The 16224-nt window shown below is 47.8% G+C and overlaps 2 protein-coding genes across 2 annotated transcripts; one reads left to right on the forward strand and one right to left on the reverse strand.

Moving 5' to 3' along the window:
- The first annotated feature begins 425 nt into the window (after window positions 1-425).
- LOC147851008 (NAC domain-containing protein 2-like) lies at window positions 426-3362 on the forward strand. Its single transcript, XM_087335611.1, has 3 exons — window positions 426-768; window positions 1381-1688; window positions 2495-3362. Exons 1-3 carry the CDS (start codon window positions 465-467, stop codon window positions 3035-3037), a joined length of 1155 nt encoding a protein of 384 aa, XP_087191737.1. The 5' UTR covers window positions 426-464; the 3' UTR covers window positions 3038-3362.
- Window positions 3363-4223: 861 nt separating this feature from the next.
- LOC147851009 (uncharacterized) lies at window positions 4224-5955 on the reverse strand. The gene is made up of 4 exons (XM_087335612.1): window positions 5680-5955; window positions 4836-4941; window positions 4581-4729; window positions 4224-4485 (listed from the first exon to the last, which is right to left on the reverse strand). The coding sequence occupies exons 1-4, from the start codon at window positions 5851-5853 to the stop codon at window positions 4381-4383; spliced, it is 534 nt and encodes a 177-aa protein (XP_087191738.1). The 5' UTR covers window positions 5854-5955; the 3' UTR covers window positions 4224-4380.
- Window positions 5956-16224: the final 10269 nt, after the last annotated feature.

The raw sequence follows: 16224 nt of genomic DNA on the forward strand, positions 1-16224 counted from the left end.
CTTTGCACCCACCCACACACCCACACACACACCACACACACACACACACACACTCTCTCTCTCTCTTTGCACCCACACACACACACACTCTCTCTCTCTCTACACACACACACACACACACACACCAACAGCAGCACCTCTTCTACTTTTTGGGTTTTTTGTTTTTATGTGTGTGTCATAGAGATACATACATACATACATACATACATACATAGATCATAGTACATATGTATATTATGTACATAATAACATAATAACATATATATATGTATATCATATATGTATTGTTAAGAGAACAGTAGTTGCTTTCTCTCTCTCTCTCTCTCTCTCTCTCTCTCTCTCTCTTACTTCCCCATTCCATTTTCTTCCTGTTCTTCAAACCTTCTCCTTCTCCTTCTCTTCAGACAGACAGACAGACAGACAGACAGAAAGACAGAAATCAGAACCCAGTTGGGCTATTGGCCATGGAAGCCACCCCCTCTCCTCCTCCTCAACAACAACAAGAAGATCATCTGAATCTTCATCATCATCATCATCATCAGAAGCTGCAGCTGCATGATCAACAGCAGCATGACTGTCATCCTCATCCTCATCCTCATCCTCATCCTCATCCTCATCCGTCCTTCCTCCCCCCTGGCTTCCGCTTCCACCCCACCGACGAAGAGCTCGTGACACACTACCTCACCAAGAAGGCCGCCTCTGACCCCCTCCCCCTCCACATCATCACTGATGTCGATCTCTACAAATTCGATCCTTGGGAATTGCCAGGTACTACCCAAACCAATTCATGTTATGTCATATCAATCAATCAATCATTGCATCAAGCAATCAAAGAATGAAAATCTGTGAATCTCGCCATCCAAGAATGAAAACCTGTGAATCTAGCAATCAAAGAATGAAAACCTGTGAATCTAGCAATCAAAGAATGAAAATCTGTGAATCTAGCAATCAAAGAATGAAAATCTGTGAATCTAGCAATCAAAGAATGAAAACCTGTGAATCTAGCAATCCAAGAATGAAAACCTGTGAATCTAGTAATCAAAGAAGGAATCTGTGAATCGAGCCATCAAAACATTCAGCAAATGAATGAACAAATTGACGAGTGAATGAATCGTTATGAACAATATCAACAACCATTCTTATACATGGATATTTTCACAACAACCTCTAAACAATCAGTGTTTGAGCTATGTTTAGAGGGTCATTAAACCTGAAGATGTTAATTCTCCACCATTAAATCTCTGCCTCTCCCTATCTAGTTTCAAAGTTAGATAGGGTTCTTTTTGTTGTTTATCTCCATTATTAAGAGGAATTCCCATCTAATTCCTTTGTTTTTTTTTTTCTTTCTGTTATGCCTTTTTTTTTGTTTACTAAATTCAGGAATGGCAAGTTTTGGTGAGAACGAGTGGTACTTCTTCAGCCCTCGTGACCGCAAGTATCCCAATGGTGCTCGACCCAACCGAGCCTCTACTTCCGGTTATTGGAAAGCCACCGGAACTGATAAACCTATCACTGCCCCAGGAGGCTCTCGGAAGGTCGGTGTGAAGAAGGCGCTGGTCTTCTACAAAGGCAGACCACCCAAGGGCATCAAAACACACTGGATCATGCATGAATACCGTCTCATCGGCGAACCAAACTCATCTAGAACAAGTGTTCCATGTTTCTCGACCACTAGGAAATCTCTTAGGGTAAGTTTGGTTTTTTTTCAGAGAAATCTTTCTATATTGTTTCATATCTTGTATGCTTGCATGACACTGGTGGTGGTATATGGGGTGAAGTAAACTATACCTTCGTCCCGAATACTCCTGGTAAGTTTAATCACCTGTAACTCCCTGCCTGAGCAAAAGAAACCCTGATCGATAAACATGTTCATCGTATCTTCTGTCAAGAAATGTTGTTGTAAGGAGCAATGGGATGGGGTCTGAGGAATTTATTGTAAGGAGACAGTCGAATTCATAAACATAATTGATTGGGGAGTTTCTAATTGGGCATGGTGCAAATCACGGCCTTAACTTAGGTGATTGGGGGAGACAAAAACTCTTAACTTTTGAGCTTGGGGAGCTTCTAAACAGGTGTGACCACAAAGGTTGTAAAGCAAGAAGGCTAAACTACCTTGACGAGCAAGGCAGGTCCTTCCTAACCTCAGGTCGGAAAACAAAAGCAAAATTACCTAAAAATATCTCCGAGTGAGTTGATTCTCAATGGTTTCAAATTGGTATATATGCGATTGGGTTTCATATCATCAATCAGGGAAATCTCAGAAGTTGTATGCATGGTTTGTTAGGTCACATACTGTCTTATACAAATCTAGATCTCACTTCTCCATACACACACTCTCTTACAAAGCAGGGTTCAGCTCCAACCCACTTAGTTCTTAATTTACGGTACATATACATGTGCGTATGCACTACACCACTGTGCATAGAAATTCCAAATATGTAAGTGCATGTTGGATTTTGTGTTATAACCAAGCCAAATTCATGTTTGTTTGCAGCTTGATGATTGGGTACTATGCAGAATCTACAAGAAGAATAAACCGGCAGCAAAATATGGTGAGAGCAAGGATGATGAAAATTCATCATCAAAACTTGGCGAAAGCAAAGAAGAAGATAACTTGTCATGTGTCGAGCAAGTTCTTGTCTCTCTACCTAACATTCAAGACCAAAGGTCGAGTGTTTTTCCAAAGATAAGCTCATTTGATGCATTTCTTGACGTTGATCCTTTTTTAGAGAACATCCTCTTAGATCCTGAAACATCCAGTTATGCAATGATGCATCATCATCACCACCAGATTATTAATATCAATGGAGGAAAAATCCTACCACAACAAGATGTAATGAGTCCACTCGGGACCATCCCAAAAGTCGAGTTCATCGATTCTAGAGAGATTATTAAAGGTTCTATGGATTACTCTCACGATGATGTCCAGAAATTCAGAAGAAACCATTCTGGTTTTACGAGTCTTAACCAAAAATTCTTACAACCACCACAATTGTGGCAAGTGGAAACAAAAACAATGTCTAGGAGTAATAGTTAGGATGTTGATGTATATATACGACATTGGGAGATTAAACATTAAACGTACAGCAAAATCCTCCCAAGTGTAGCTGTAAAAAACTGTATAGCTAGTGGCTGTCAAAATATTGTAAATTGGACTTGCATCAGTCACATTGTAGAATACATCAGTCATAGCTTATGAGGCTTTTAGGTAGGTTGTCATGTATGTATCAAACATAAGAAGCTTTTAGGTAGGTTATCACATGTATAAAAGAAAGTTGTACACAGGTATTCTTATTGAATATTATTTACATCAAAATTATAAGATGTAATATATCTCGAAATGCAACATATATATTACCCAAGGTGTTGTCAAGGTCTATGATATCTTTAAATCGTGTATATACATACCATCATGAACACAAGATGAAAGCATTACACAATGCTTTTACTTGGCTACATAAACATTATCTATGATGACTTCTCAAATCTTGTTGAATAGATTAAATCATATATTGAAAGCAAGCACTAATTCAATGGAGTGTTTTTACACATGGTCTATCTTCAAAGATACAAGTATAACAAATTCTTTTGGTGCTCACACTTCTAATGGTATCCATCATTTGGTGTAACAAAGGGACAGATATTTTGTCCGACCCCTGATGTTAGATTGCTAAAAAATCAAGATAAATCAAAGAGACTCAAAGCTGTGCTGTACTTCATCATGGTTTTTTATTTCAATATATTATCTAAAAGAGACATAGAAATGGGTTTAGGGCTTAGAGTTGGAGCAATACCGATAATAATGAACACTAATATTAAGTCTACTCTCATTTGGCATGAACGTTCTGAATCTTATCAGAGATAACACAATTCACAAAGAATTGGGAATGCTTGCCTTCCTGTATATTGTTTACATAACTGGGCATCTTCCATGATGCGCTGCTGACTCATGCAATCCAATGGGGTCAAGATCCAATATAAATTGCCTCCACACCCAAATTTTCTTTGGTCTCAAGGGCATGCCATCTTTCATTTAATCTATTGGATTCTCTTTCCAAACATGATCCTTTTAATACATTTGGACATGCATATTTCTTTGACAAATGCCATTGATTGCTATCTTCATTTGGGCCTGAATGTTTCTTTCAAGAAGGTCAGTGATTGGTATCTTTGTGGTTTTGACACAGATTCTATATCTAAAATGCTTTATCCAGCAAGTACACTTGCACAGAAATATATCAATCCATTTAGTCACAGATTGTAATTATGACATTGATATTGAAAAAAACATTTCGACACATCTAGCAATAGTAAAAAAACATTTTCTTACAAGTAAACGTTGGATAACAATAACTTTTAGTAAAGAATATAATTGCACATCTAATCAATTTTCTGTTCATTTTGTTTGGTCAGCTGAGATCGATGTTTCAATTCTGCTCTTTTCCACTTGATGATTAGTGATGACAAGGACAAGAGCCCATTCACCTATATTGTAAAGAAAACATGTACATTTCTAATCAAGCCTGTTTGGGCGTTTTTTCATTTATCCAAAAAACTTGTTCATAAAGTTTCATGCTTACCAATATGATACATGATATGAGCAATAATGGACCTGACCAAACAGTCGACATAAAGATTCCATTGTGATCAAAATAGGGCTGACGAGCAAACAATGTCCATCTCCGTGAAAGCCATATATTCAATCTCTCTGCCATATACACACATGATACTGCGAAACAAGATTCTGAGATAGGATGAATAAAAAGCACAATTAACGGTTTCTGAAGGTAACATGCAGTTCATTTTGACAGGAATAAAGCACCATGAATACTTACATGCTGCAAAGAAAATCGCTGTTTGGACATTATTATTTTTCCTTGTTCTGATTACCACAATAAGCACAATTACGTGAAAGGCAAGTAAAGATATCAACCATGGTTCCTGTGTTTTGAAATACCAAACACAATTTTTATATTTAACCACTATTAAAGCTTTACTTTGATTGAAAAAATTGACATGTAAAAACAGTGTGAGCACTCTATGCTTATGGCAAAGAGAAAGATCCTACGATTATAACTTGATGGTGGTTCCATCAATGATTATGGTCATCATTTATTGTCTTTTCATGTTATTCACTCGAGCGATTTCCAACCAGCAAATGTCACAAGAATGCCTCAAACACCATGATAAACCATACAAAGAAGAAACAATACAATTAATTCTCTCACAAACTCCGGTTCTAAACTTAAATTGTTAATACTCCAGCCCAAAACAGCCCTCACAAAAACTCGGAGAAGAATATCACTATATATGTGATCGTTCTTGTCTTATCTTGTATATAAATACAAAAACCCTATGGAAAAGAAAAAAAATCTCAAATCTAACTCAAACTCTGAAATAAATAAATCTAGGAACGATTCCATTGGTTTGTTCTCACATTTAATTGTTTTTGCTTTGCATTTCCGCCTCTTTTTCTGCACAAAGTCATGAATTCAAATTTAGACATGTTTTCTCCTAAATTACATGCAACCATCCACCATCTGTGGATGAATGAACTGACCTAATAATTATCTTCATGGTCTCCAAAAAGTTCAGATATCCATCTCTTCCTCTCTCTCTCTCAAAAAAAAAAAAAAAAACACAAAAAAAAACAAAGGGGGCAAACACAAGAAAGAATACCGTCCAATCCACTGCATGGACGAAAGAAAGCACAGATTCTTTGATACTATCTGGCGATGAAGAAGAAGAAGAAGAAGAAGAAGAAGAAGAAGAAGAGAACGAGGAGGTTGTAAGCATCCATTGCTGCTGAATCTCTGCAAAAACTTCTTCGATCAGTGCAGCTAACTTATCCATGTCCTGTCTCTCTCAGATGGTCTGTGTGATGTGATGGAACTGGCGATGGGTTGCCTGTCTCATTTGGCCATTCATTCATACATATATACATACATATATACAAATAATGTACCCACTCTGCCTTCTTTCTTGTCTTTTCATGAGATTACTTACTTCAGAGTGAAGGAAAAACAGAGAGAGAGAGAGAGAGAGAGAGAGAGAGAGAGGAACAGAGTCTCTCTCTCTCTCTCTCTCTAAAACTCTTCACAACAAAAAGTAAAAACAAGGCAAAGTATCTAAGCAAAGCTCCCAAAACTGTGTCCATGGAACCTCGTCAAGGTTTACCTACCGACGCCGCCATAACGTGCGTGCCTGTGCTACTTGAGCGGGACCATGGGGGCCTTGGACCAGGGAGCACGCTAAGGTACGGTTAGGAAGACTCAAAAAGGTGGGGTCAAAAACATCTAGGTGTCGAAAGGGCGTTGAAGGGAGGTGTAGTCGAAGAAAGAAGTCGAAGAAACGAGTTAGCCGAAGGGAGGTGTGGTTGTTATACCCTTTAGCATAACATGAGGTCAGATACTCGCTCCTTTGGTCTCCGAATCAAGGTATTGTGGTCGGGGGATGCGAAACTCTGACGGGTTATACACTGTAGTGCACGATACACCCAGCCGTAACAAGGTAAGTTCACACAAAACTATACCTGATCGGATTGTAATATGTTCTTAACACAAGACCTAAGCCGACTACAACCGACTGGTTAATTACAACACATAGTTAAACAGAGTCGCTTAGCACACCGACACAATGTATAAGCAAACATATATTCTATTTAATGACTGACTCAATACAACCGATGAAACTTTGTACAAGGCTCCATGTCCATTTTTATAGGGAGCATGGATGGTTACGTTGTCGTGAAGATTTTCGTCCATAGGTGGAAACCGGGGTGGGAAGGCCAAGTCGGTGGTGTGCTACATGTGCACATGTAAACTAGGATATGGTGTATAGGAAGAGAGGGGAAATTTTATCCCACATTGTAAGGTCCCTCCCTCCTTGGGCTATAAAAGGAAGGGAGGGGTCACTTATGAGGGGTTGCCTATTTTGAGTGTGCGAGGTATACCACATAGGTCGAGCGTTAGGGTTCGGTTAGGGTTTTCTTCTTGGGTTTTCCTTTAGGGTTTTCTTATAGTCGTTTGGTGCGGCCATGGCGGCCACCATTGTAAAGTGTTTATGTTTTCTTAATAGAACTTCTTGTTGAGTATCTTGACTCCATCTTCTTCATCTTCTTCTATCACAATGATATTCGTTCTCTTCTCCTCTTGAGCTATGACCTAATCTTCCATTCGTTGTCTTAACCTTTCTCCTCTTCTCCCTAGTCCAAGACCCCCGTGGTCCCGCCCCTTCCACACGCACGTCAAGAACGTCAAGAACGTAAACCGCTACTACTTCCTCTAATTATTATGCATGCGTTACATTTGCTCCTCTCGTCTCAACTTCCTGTCCAACCCCACCCGTCTTGGTTTCGACCCGCACTTGTCCCTTCGGCCCTTTCACACCTTGGACGTCCTGATCGACCAACACATGGCATGCTTGTGGGATAGTGCCTTGCACAGTCGAACCCACAAAAAATTTCCGGCTACATGTCATAAAAAATGTGCCGAATGTTCGGCTCCTATTGAGCCGTTTTGTCGTTGTCGATGGTGGTGGTGTGATTGGTACCAGGGTGTTTGATTGTCTTCGGCTGGTTGTTCTTATGTGGTCGATGTTGAAGGTATTTCTACAGTTGGCCCTTCTTTCCCCCCTTCTTGGTGTTGTCTTACTCGGCTATCCCTGATGTGGTTCCTCTTCCAAGATAGGTTGGGGGTTTGGCTCTAGTTGGGCCGATTCCTCGAGATGTTCTTCCTCCTTCGGCTGCTAAGCGGTTATGACTTGCTTTGTTTGCCTAGCTGGTCCCAATTGATATTGGGCACATTCTTCCTTGGCCTTTTCTTGTTCGGCTTGCTTCGTTTCTTGAGGTTGTTCGGTTGTAGGGGGTTCTATGGGTACTTGGTCAACCAAATCCTGTGATTGCTCGCTTGATTTTTCATTGAGCAACTTGATATGCACTTCCTTCCTTCCCTCCTGGTCTCCTTCGCCCGAATTCGTTCTTTTTCGTACGCTTCCAATTCCAAAGAGAATTGGAGCTAGTCATCCTTAAATTCCTCTAGCAATTTGTGTATTTTCGTGGAGTGGAGTTGGGCCAAGGAGTAGTAATGGTGGTGACGCTCTCTTCATTGAGCTTGTAAAACCCCTCACCTTCTTTTCGCCGGTGTCGTGAAGATTCCCGGCCTTAGCGAGAAAACCGGGAATAATGGGAACATCGGCGGGGTGCAACGTGGGCACCCATCCTTGTGTATACATGCAAATAATAGGGGGCTCCATAACATGAGTTAATTCGGGACAGGGGATCCCATGTATAATGGGATTTATCCCACATTGTTACGCATCCCTCTCCTTGTTCTATAAAAGGAAGGGAGCATCCCTTGTAAAAGGGTTCCTCATTTTTGAGGTTCCATAGGTCCCCTTTAGCGGGTTCCATTTTTGGGTTTCTTCATAATAGAGTTTGTTTCCATTTTTGTTCATCAAAGGTTTTTTCTTGCACACTAAGCTTCGTGTTGTGGGGACAGAGTTGAGTTCCCTCTCTCATGTTTTGTTCGGTCTTTGTTCTCTGTCAGGGTTGTTGTTGTCTCTACGTTGTTGTTGTTCGTGACGAGCCCGAGCGTTCGAAGGCATTGGTCCTCAGCTCTCTCTCTCCCTCGTGCAAGATCCCCACTCCCGTAGGCGAGCCTGAGTGCTCCCCGACTGGTGGCTTGGCGATAGAAGACTGTTGTTCCGGAAGAGGCATGCCCTGCACGAGACTTTAGTCACGTTGGCGAGCCTATGAGCTCCTGACTGGTTTTGGGATGTAGGCACCCTCTTTGTCTCTATGGTGAAACCGGCTTAGTCGGCGTTGCAACGTGCTATGTACATACACATATCTATGTCTATATATATAAAAGGGTGTGTTTCGGGAGTTAGCTTAGGGGTCTCCGGTGCCTAAGTGCGGATGTCTGTGCTGGTTTGGCGTGCTGGTTGTAATTAGTGTGTGTATATGTGTGTGTGCGTGTGCGGGGGCGCGGTTAACCGGGCCGTGGCATGTGCTTCTTTTGAGGCCCTTGTACATACGGGCAGGAGGGCCGCATGAGTACGCACGCGTGCTCTCTTCCTTCGAGAGTCCGGGTCGCTTCTGGAACATATCCGGAACCGTCCGGGTTGGTCTTCCCCAAACACCATCTGGAATCGATCCGGCCAGCAACGCGGTAGGTTCCAGAGGATTTGGCCTTCCGGAAACTCCTCCCCTCCTAGTCCATGACCTCGGTGGTCCCGCCCGAATCCGACATGCAAGCGCGGGATTCCGCCGCATCTTTGGTGAACCCGATGTGAAGGGCGGCAAGGGAGGATGGAGTTGGAAGACGAAGACTTTAAGAAGAAGAGGCAAGAAGCGGCGCATCGAGATGGGCGAGGTTGAAGAGGTCGACCGTTTCAACGGGGGCGAAGTCCCACGAGTTCGACCGAAGACTCGATCGTCCGGCATAAAGAGTAGGAGCTTCGGACAACTCACAAAGCGTGGCCACCCAGTCATGAAATGGAGGTGGCGCGCGACGACATGACATCACAGCAGGAAGGGGGTGCGCGGACAAGGCGGATGTGGTCGAGGCGGAGGCCAATTGAGGTACTACGGTACCAGGCACGAAAGAGGGTGCGGGACGAGCCACCTTCTTTTACATGGGGAGAACGATCGACCAAGGCGAAGGTCGGAATTCGGGAAGAAGATGATTGAGGTACGAAATGAGTCCGGCGGGATCGGCATTGGAGCCGAAATTCTGGACATTGGAGAATCAAGCCCAGGTGGGGCTTGATCGATCATAGGGCGGATGCTTTCCACCGACACCACTAAAAGGGGCAGTGGCCTTGGACGAGTCATCGGGAGTCGTTTAGGAATCGGTATCCCCACATCTCATCCGGCGACTCTGAGAGTTGGCCCAAGAGCCGGCATGAGACCTAGAGAGATGGAAGATGGAGGCGGGAGCACAACAAGGAGGTTGACAACGAGTTCGAGAGAAGAACACGAAAGCGGAGGAACGAAGACCGGTCCTATGGGTCACCTCATACTGGGCTAGAGACTTCGGCGGTCGGCATCGGATCCGACGTAAGACCAAGATACTGACGGTGGTGGCAGGAGAATGGGATCCGATAATGCGGAGAGAGATTGGATGAACCCGGACAAGAACCAAGTGGAGCGGACTTCTGGATAACCGATCCGGAAGGGAGGAGGAAGCAGGCCTACGGAGAGGCTGGGAACAGGATACTCGGTACCACAGCAGAGGGTGTGGAGCGAGCCACGCTCTCGACTTGTGGAGAAGGACAACCCGGGGAATGGTCGGGAAAGATTGAGACCCGCAAAGGATCCTTCACACCGGGCTAGAGACTTCGGCAGTAGGCAATAGACCCGATGGAAGCGCAAGAGACTGATGGTGGCGGCAAGGAGACAAGGGCGAAGGCTACGAAAGGGGCAGTCCCATGGAGACCCTCACACCGATCTGAAGATTCTGGCGGTCGACAACGAGAGCCGGTGTGAGACCTAGAGGGATGGACGGTGGTGGCAAGAGACGTGATCAGACGACGAGAAGCGGGAACGAGCGGACAAGAGGTATGAGGCCGGCTACGCGGCCACAAACTGGATACAGACCCAATCAGTAGGGTTAGGAAGGACGAAAACTGGACACGCTTGGTGCATGAGTCGGTGGCCTAACGGATCGGAGGCTCGAGAAGGATCCTCCACACCGGATCTAGAGACTCCAGCAGTCGACAGCGGCAGCCGGTGTGAGACCAAGAGACTGACGGTGGCGGTGAGGGAGGCAGTAGTAGCAGAGGCACCAAGCAACCAAGGCGTCGCGAGGGCTACGGAGGCCAGGCAGGCCGATACGGGCGAGGGTGATCCTTCGTGGGTGGCAACACGGGAAGCTACCAAGGACACCCAAGCGGAGTATGGTGTGCTGAGCCAGAAAACGCACACCCGGAAGCAGATCGGAAGACGTGTGTGTGGCCATCGAGGGTTGAAGCAAAGCACGGTACGGGATGGTGTTCGGCACAAGCGTTGCCGAGCAAGGAAGGTGGAAGACGGCACAAGGTGGTGCCGGGTTGGAAACCGGGCGCGGGATAGGTTGCACGGGTCGGTAACCGGAAACGGTATCAGTCACCGAAGGAGGGTCCTTCACACCCGCTTCGGAGATCTTGGCGGCTCAATCAGAGTGGCAATGACTCGCGTGGCAAGCCAAGCCCGAGATAGCAAGCTGGTGGAGGCGAGGGGACGATAGCGAGCAGAAGGCACAAAACCGGTTGTAGCGGCGCTGAACGAAAAGGGGCCGAGCGGGCCAACACGGGTGTTCCTCGAACATGGAGGGCACTGATATGCGGGTGAAGCGACAACGCACTATCTGATCGGGTAGGGGCCAACGAAGCGTGCACGAAGAAAGACTGGAGTTCGGCGCGGGTGGTGTCGAGCGAAGGAGGACGATGGACTGAGCCTCTTGCGGGGCGTAGTCAAGAGTTACACGGCACACAGAGGTGCATGGACGAGAATACGGGCGCGAAGATGGATTGCTCGGGTTGGTAGCCTCAAAGAACATTGACGACCCAAGAAGGATACTTCACACTAGTTCCGGAGACCCCGACAATTCGACCAACGTGGCAATGTGAGACTGAGGGAGATGGACTATGGTGGCAAGGGGACAAGGGCAATAGCGAACAACGGCACCGACTGAGTAAACAAAGCATCGTGAAGATCGGCGGAGGCCAAGCGGGCCACTACGGGGTGTTCCTCGGACGCGGAGGTCACCGCTATTCGGGGAAGCGAGGAGCGTGTGTATGGTCGCTCAAGGGCCACGGGAAGACCACGTGTATGAGCGAAGATCGCGGCAAACGACGTGTCGATAGGTCGATCGAGCCTACGGAGAGGCGAGCGCGAGGATGGAACCGGAGCCGACGGTTCGGACCGGCGGAGGCCAACACGGTAGCCGGGATGCGGGTTACAGAAAGCCGGTTGCTCACTACTGCCAGAATCTCTCACCATTCTTCGGATTTGGCACGTTGTCGTGGAGAAAACTATCCCTAGGCAGAAACCGAGTATAACGTGCGTAAACCGGCCCTTACATGTGGGCACAAGTTTTGTTGTATAGTACGTAGGTAGGTACAAGTCACCTGAAGCGAAATCCTAGGTAGTACGCATTCGGTAGGGAGGAAATTGAGGCGTATCCCTGTCCTTTCGGACAGGGAATAAACATGATGTAACAAGTGGTAACGGCCTCCCTCCTTGGGTTATAAAAGAGAGGGAGAAGTGAGGATAAAATATATCGCGTTTGTGGAGGATGAAGTGCTACCGGACTAGAACTAATCGCTTCCCCTCTCCTCTGTCGTCTCCATAATCGTTTTGTGCAGGTTTCAGGAGGCTGACTCTGCTCCGCGGGACACCCGAGTGCTCCCGGCAGAGCCTCCATCTCGCGTTCTATCTGTGTGTGTGTGTGTGCGCGCAGGCGTCGGAGCCCATCACTCGCCGGCTTGCTAGTTGTAACACCTTGATATATATATATACATAAACATTCGTTCTGTCTCCATCTCGTGTTCAGTAGCTAGTTGCCATTCCTGTGATTTTGTGGGTCTGTGCGCGTGTGAATTACATCGTTAGTTTCCTTCCCTTCCTCTCATTCAGTTATTTCTCGGTCCGAGGCCCCGGTGGTCCCGCCTCGTTCTCCACACACACGGGTAACAACGCGACATATTTGGTGAATCCGACGTGAACAGGTGGCAGAGGAATAGAAAGATGAGAGGGTCGGATCTTGCAGATGCCATGGCTTCGGCTGTGGATCGGATAGTGAGTGCACACGAAGGCACAAGCGCCCTCGATAGGGCTATTGAAGCGGTTGTTGGCACAATAGGCCGGTTTGGTGGGAAGGACGCCACGAGCTATTTGGAGGCCTACTGAGCCGAAATGGTGATGAGGGACATCCCAGAGGACATGCGACTGGCTGGATTCCCTCGGGTGGCGATGCCGAGCATCCACGCGGAGGTACTTGAGGTACGGGCTGAGAGTCGGACCTGGGAAGAGTTTGAAGGTCAACTCCTTGAAAAGTACGGGCTTGATGACGCACTTCAGCTCTCGAAGCAAGAGTTCATGGAATGGGTGTAGACCCCCGAAAAGGGGAGAAACGCGTGGGTGCTCCTTCGGGAGTTTGAAGAATGCTTCGCACGACTTTCGGCGTTGGACCGGACCGTGCTGGATATGAGTCGTGTCCTATTGTTTGTTAAATCGGTGGACGCAAGGGATGGGGAACAAGTGGGTTTCTTGCTAGAGACCGATGACGGCCTAACAACCGACTGGGCCGTGGTAAAGAGAGTCTGCGACCGTTTTGATAAATGGCGTGAGTGGGTCGATAAAGGCTTGACGGGGGCGGGTTCTGTTGTGACAAGGAAGGTCGAGGTACCCCCACCAGCGCGAAGGGAAGAGACCCGAGACTGGCTCGAGACCGGCTCGACTTCAACCGGCATGGTCAAAGGCTTGTCTGGAGGAGCGGCTCTGGAGGAGCTGACTCAGATGGTGAGGGACCTCCAGATCGCGCAAGCACGGAGGGACGACGGTGAACAAGTCCGTGACCAAAGGCCCCCGGCTGGGTGCCGGTGCTTGTGGTGCGACACGGTTGGCCACGCCCGAAAGGACTACGGGGACTTTGCCGAAGCGATAAGAGCTAATGTGGTGTACCTATGGAACGGTCGGGTGCACGCTAGCGAGACCCGAAGGGCCCTGGATCTGAATGTCGGATGAGGTGGTATGAAACGGCTGATGGAAGAAGTAGCAGCTCGTCATGCGGAGACCGTCCACTACTCGGCGTCGGCTGGAATCCGAGTTGGAATCGATGAAGACCGGAAGACGAAGGAAGCCGGATTTTGGTCGGTGATGCTGGAAGGCCTCGCCGGCGTAAGCCTGAAGAAAGAAGAAGCAAAACGCGCGGAAAGATGGGTCCGGGAGGTAACCGGGTGGAGTGACCCGGTCGAGGAGAAGACGGGCTTCGTGGAAGCCGCGTGCCAGAGCTATGAGGTTCTGGTGGAAGAAAAGAGAGCGGGAAAGACTGGGGAGGGGGGGGGGGCGACCCCCCACAGTGGTATGAGACCCGGTTTGGGCCGAAGCAGAGTGATGTCGGTGCATCCGGCCCACCAGACAAGGCCAAGAAGGTCGGTTATCGGTTGAGCACAGAGATCGAAAGGACCACGGACCTACAAAAGGTTCTGGAGGAACGGATCCTCGACAACAAACTGGAGTTGTCGCTGAGGGAAGTGCTTGGTATCGCCAAGAAGGAATTCCACGACTCCATCGTAGACTTGGTGAAGCGGAAAAGGCTTTCAACGGAGCCGGAGCCAGAGAAGCCGATGGAGGTGCGAACGACGCACCTAGAAGACATGGTCTTGGAGGACGAATTGGCGGAAAGCCACTACTCGAGGCTACATTGGGCTAGGGCCACTACGGAAACCCCTATTCGGATCGGGGACGTCTAGGAGCCGGTGGTGGCGTTGGTAGACCACGATTCGGAGATCAACTTGATGTCCACGGACTTCTACAAGAAGGGAAAGTGGCCGATCAACACCAAGCACGGGTGGAAGATACGGGCAGCAACGCACACCATGGAGGAGCTACACGGAGCCTGCCCAAATGTACGAGTGAAAATCGGCGATGTCGAGATCGACCAAAACTTCTTCGTGCAGGAGACATCCTCTCATCCGGTGATACTCGGAGAACCGTACAACATGACAGCGCACATGGAGACAAAGGTGCTGGACAATGGTTCGGCATATGCACGAGTCAAGAGCCAGGATGGGCGTCACTCGGTCCAGTTCCTGATGGTGCGACCAAACCATGAGTGTAACCGCGAGACCCTTGGCGCCGAAAACCGAGGGGATGTTTAGAGAGGGCTATCAAGGCGTGGGGCCGCGATAGTCCGGACATCCCGGAAAACCCCCACACATGTACTATAGGCGAAAGGACTTGTACCATAGGTAGAAACTTTTGGTTCTCCGATAGCGGTAGTTGTACGATAGCCAGCGTAGCTGGCCACAAAAAGAAGCGGGCGAAGGAGCGACTTCGGGCATGCGGAGTCCTCGGCCCTGAAGAGGAAATCAACGGAGCCGTGGAGGCGGTCTCTTTCGATGACACCTTGGGGAAGTTACGGGAGGTGTTCGGAGAAGGCCTTAATGAGGATCGGACGATTCCGGTATGTTCGGAAAAGATGTACGAAGTCATCGCCGACTTCAGTAGTGGACTCGAGTCGGATCGGACGGCCCGAGTGGATACGAAGTACAAGACTGTGGACCAGAAGGTGAGGCTAGTCGTGGCAACCTTGCCAGAAGGCAGCGAGTTACGGATAAAGGGGGTCGCGTCGGACCCAAGTTTACGAGATCTGGCTAGCATAGGACACATGTTCACCGACATAACGCTACGGGAGCTCAAGATAGGTGGGGGTGGTTTTCTACTGCCAGCGGAAGAGGACCGGTTTCGGGGAATGCTCGGGAGGCACGGGAAGGCTTTCACATTCTCATCAGAGGAGATCGGGTGCGTAGACCCGAAGGTTGTGGAACGAATGGTGATCTTCACAATACCGCATGTGCCGTGGAGTCTCAAACCGATTCCGGTACCCCGAGCTCACATCCCGAAGCTGATGGAGCTGCTGAAACAGAAGGTGGAGATGGGCATCCTCGAACCGTCGAGTGCGCCATATTCGAATCGGTGGTTTACCATGCCGAAGAAGAACGGCACATTGCGCTTCATACAGGACCTACAGTCGGTCAACAAGGTGACCATTCGAAATGCAGGTATTGGACCGACCATCAATGAGTTCGCGGAGGCTTTCGCAGGAGGGTCAATCTACTCGGTCGAGGACTTGTACTCAGGCTACGATCAGTTCCAGCTAGCCGTAGAGGGCAGGGATGTCACGACCATGTGGACTCCTCTCCGCCTAGTTCGGATGTGTACCCTACCGCAAGGAGGAACGAACTCGGTGGCACACATGGTGAATGCGATGAACAAGGTGTTGAGGGACTGCATCCCAGACATCACCATGCCGTTTCTGGACGACATCCCGATCAAAGGATGTCCGGTGGAGGACAAGGACGAGTCTGTCGAGCCCGACGGTTGCCGGAGGTTCGTGACGGATCACATCCGCGACTGCGAGAAGGTGCTACAAAGACTCGAGAGCACGTGACTCACCTTCTCTGGAGAAAAATCAGCATTTGGACGGCCGGAGATCCTGGTAGTCGAACACCTGTGCG

This window comes from Azolla caroliniana, unplaced genomic scaffold (genome assembly GCF_043228905.1).
Source record: "Azolla caroliniana isolate FFs.n. ecotype wild unplaced genomic scaffold, voAzoCaro1.0.p SCAF_20, whole genome shotgun sequence".
Taxonomy (NCBI): Eukaryota; Viridiplantae; Streptophyta; class Polypodiopsida; order Salviniales; family Salviniaceae; genus Azolla; species Azolla caroliniana.

Bases quoted from the DNA above. Each gene is read 5' to 3' on its own strand.
- LOC147851009 (XM_087335612.1), bottom strand. From the start codon at position 5,853: ATGGATAAGTTAGCTGCACTGATCGAAGAAGTTTTTGCAGAGATTCAG. The intron at 4,942-5,679 runs GTATTCTTTCTT...TTCAAAACACAG, and splicing joins TCCATGCAGTGGATTGGACG to GAACCATGGTTGATATCTTT. The intron at 4,486-4,580 runs GTAAGCATGAAA...TTTACAATATAG, and splicing joins TCATATCATGTATCATATTG to GTGAATGGGCTCTTGTCCTT.
- LOC147851008 (XM_087335611.1), top strand. From the start codon at position 465: ATGGAAGCCACCCCCTCTCCTCCTCCTCAACAACAACAAGAAGATCAT. The intron at 769-1,380 runs GTACTACCCAAA...TACTAAATTCAG, and splicing joins CGATCCTTGGGAATTGCCAG to GAATGGCAAGTTTTGGTGAG. The intron at 1,689-2,494 runs GTAAGTTTGGTT...GTTTGTTTGCAG, and splicing joins CCACTAGGAAATCTCTTAGG to CTTGATGATTGGGTACTATG.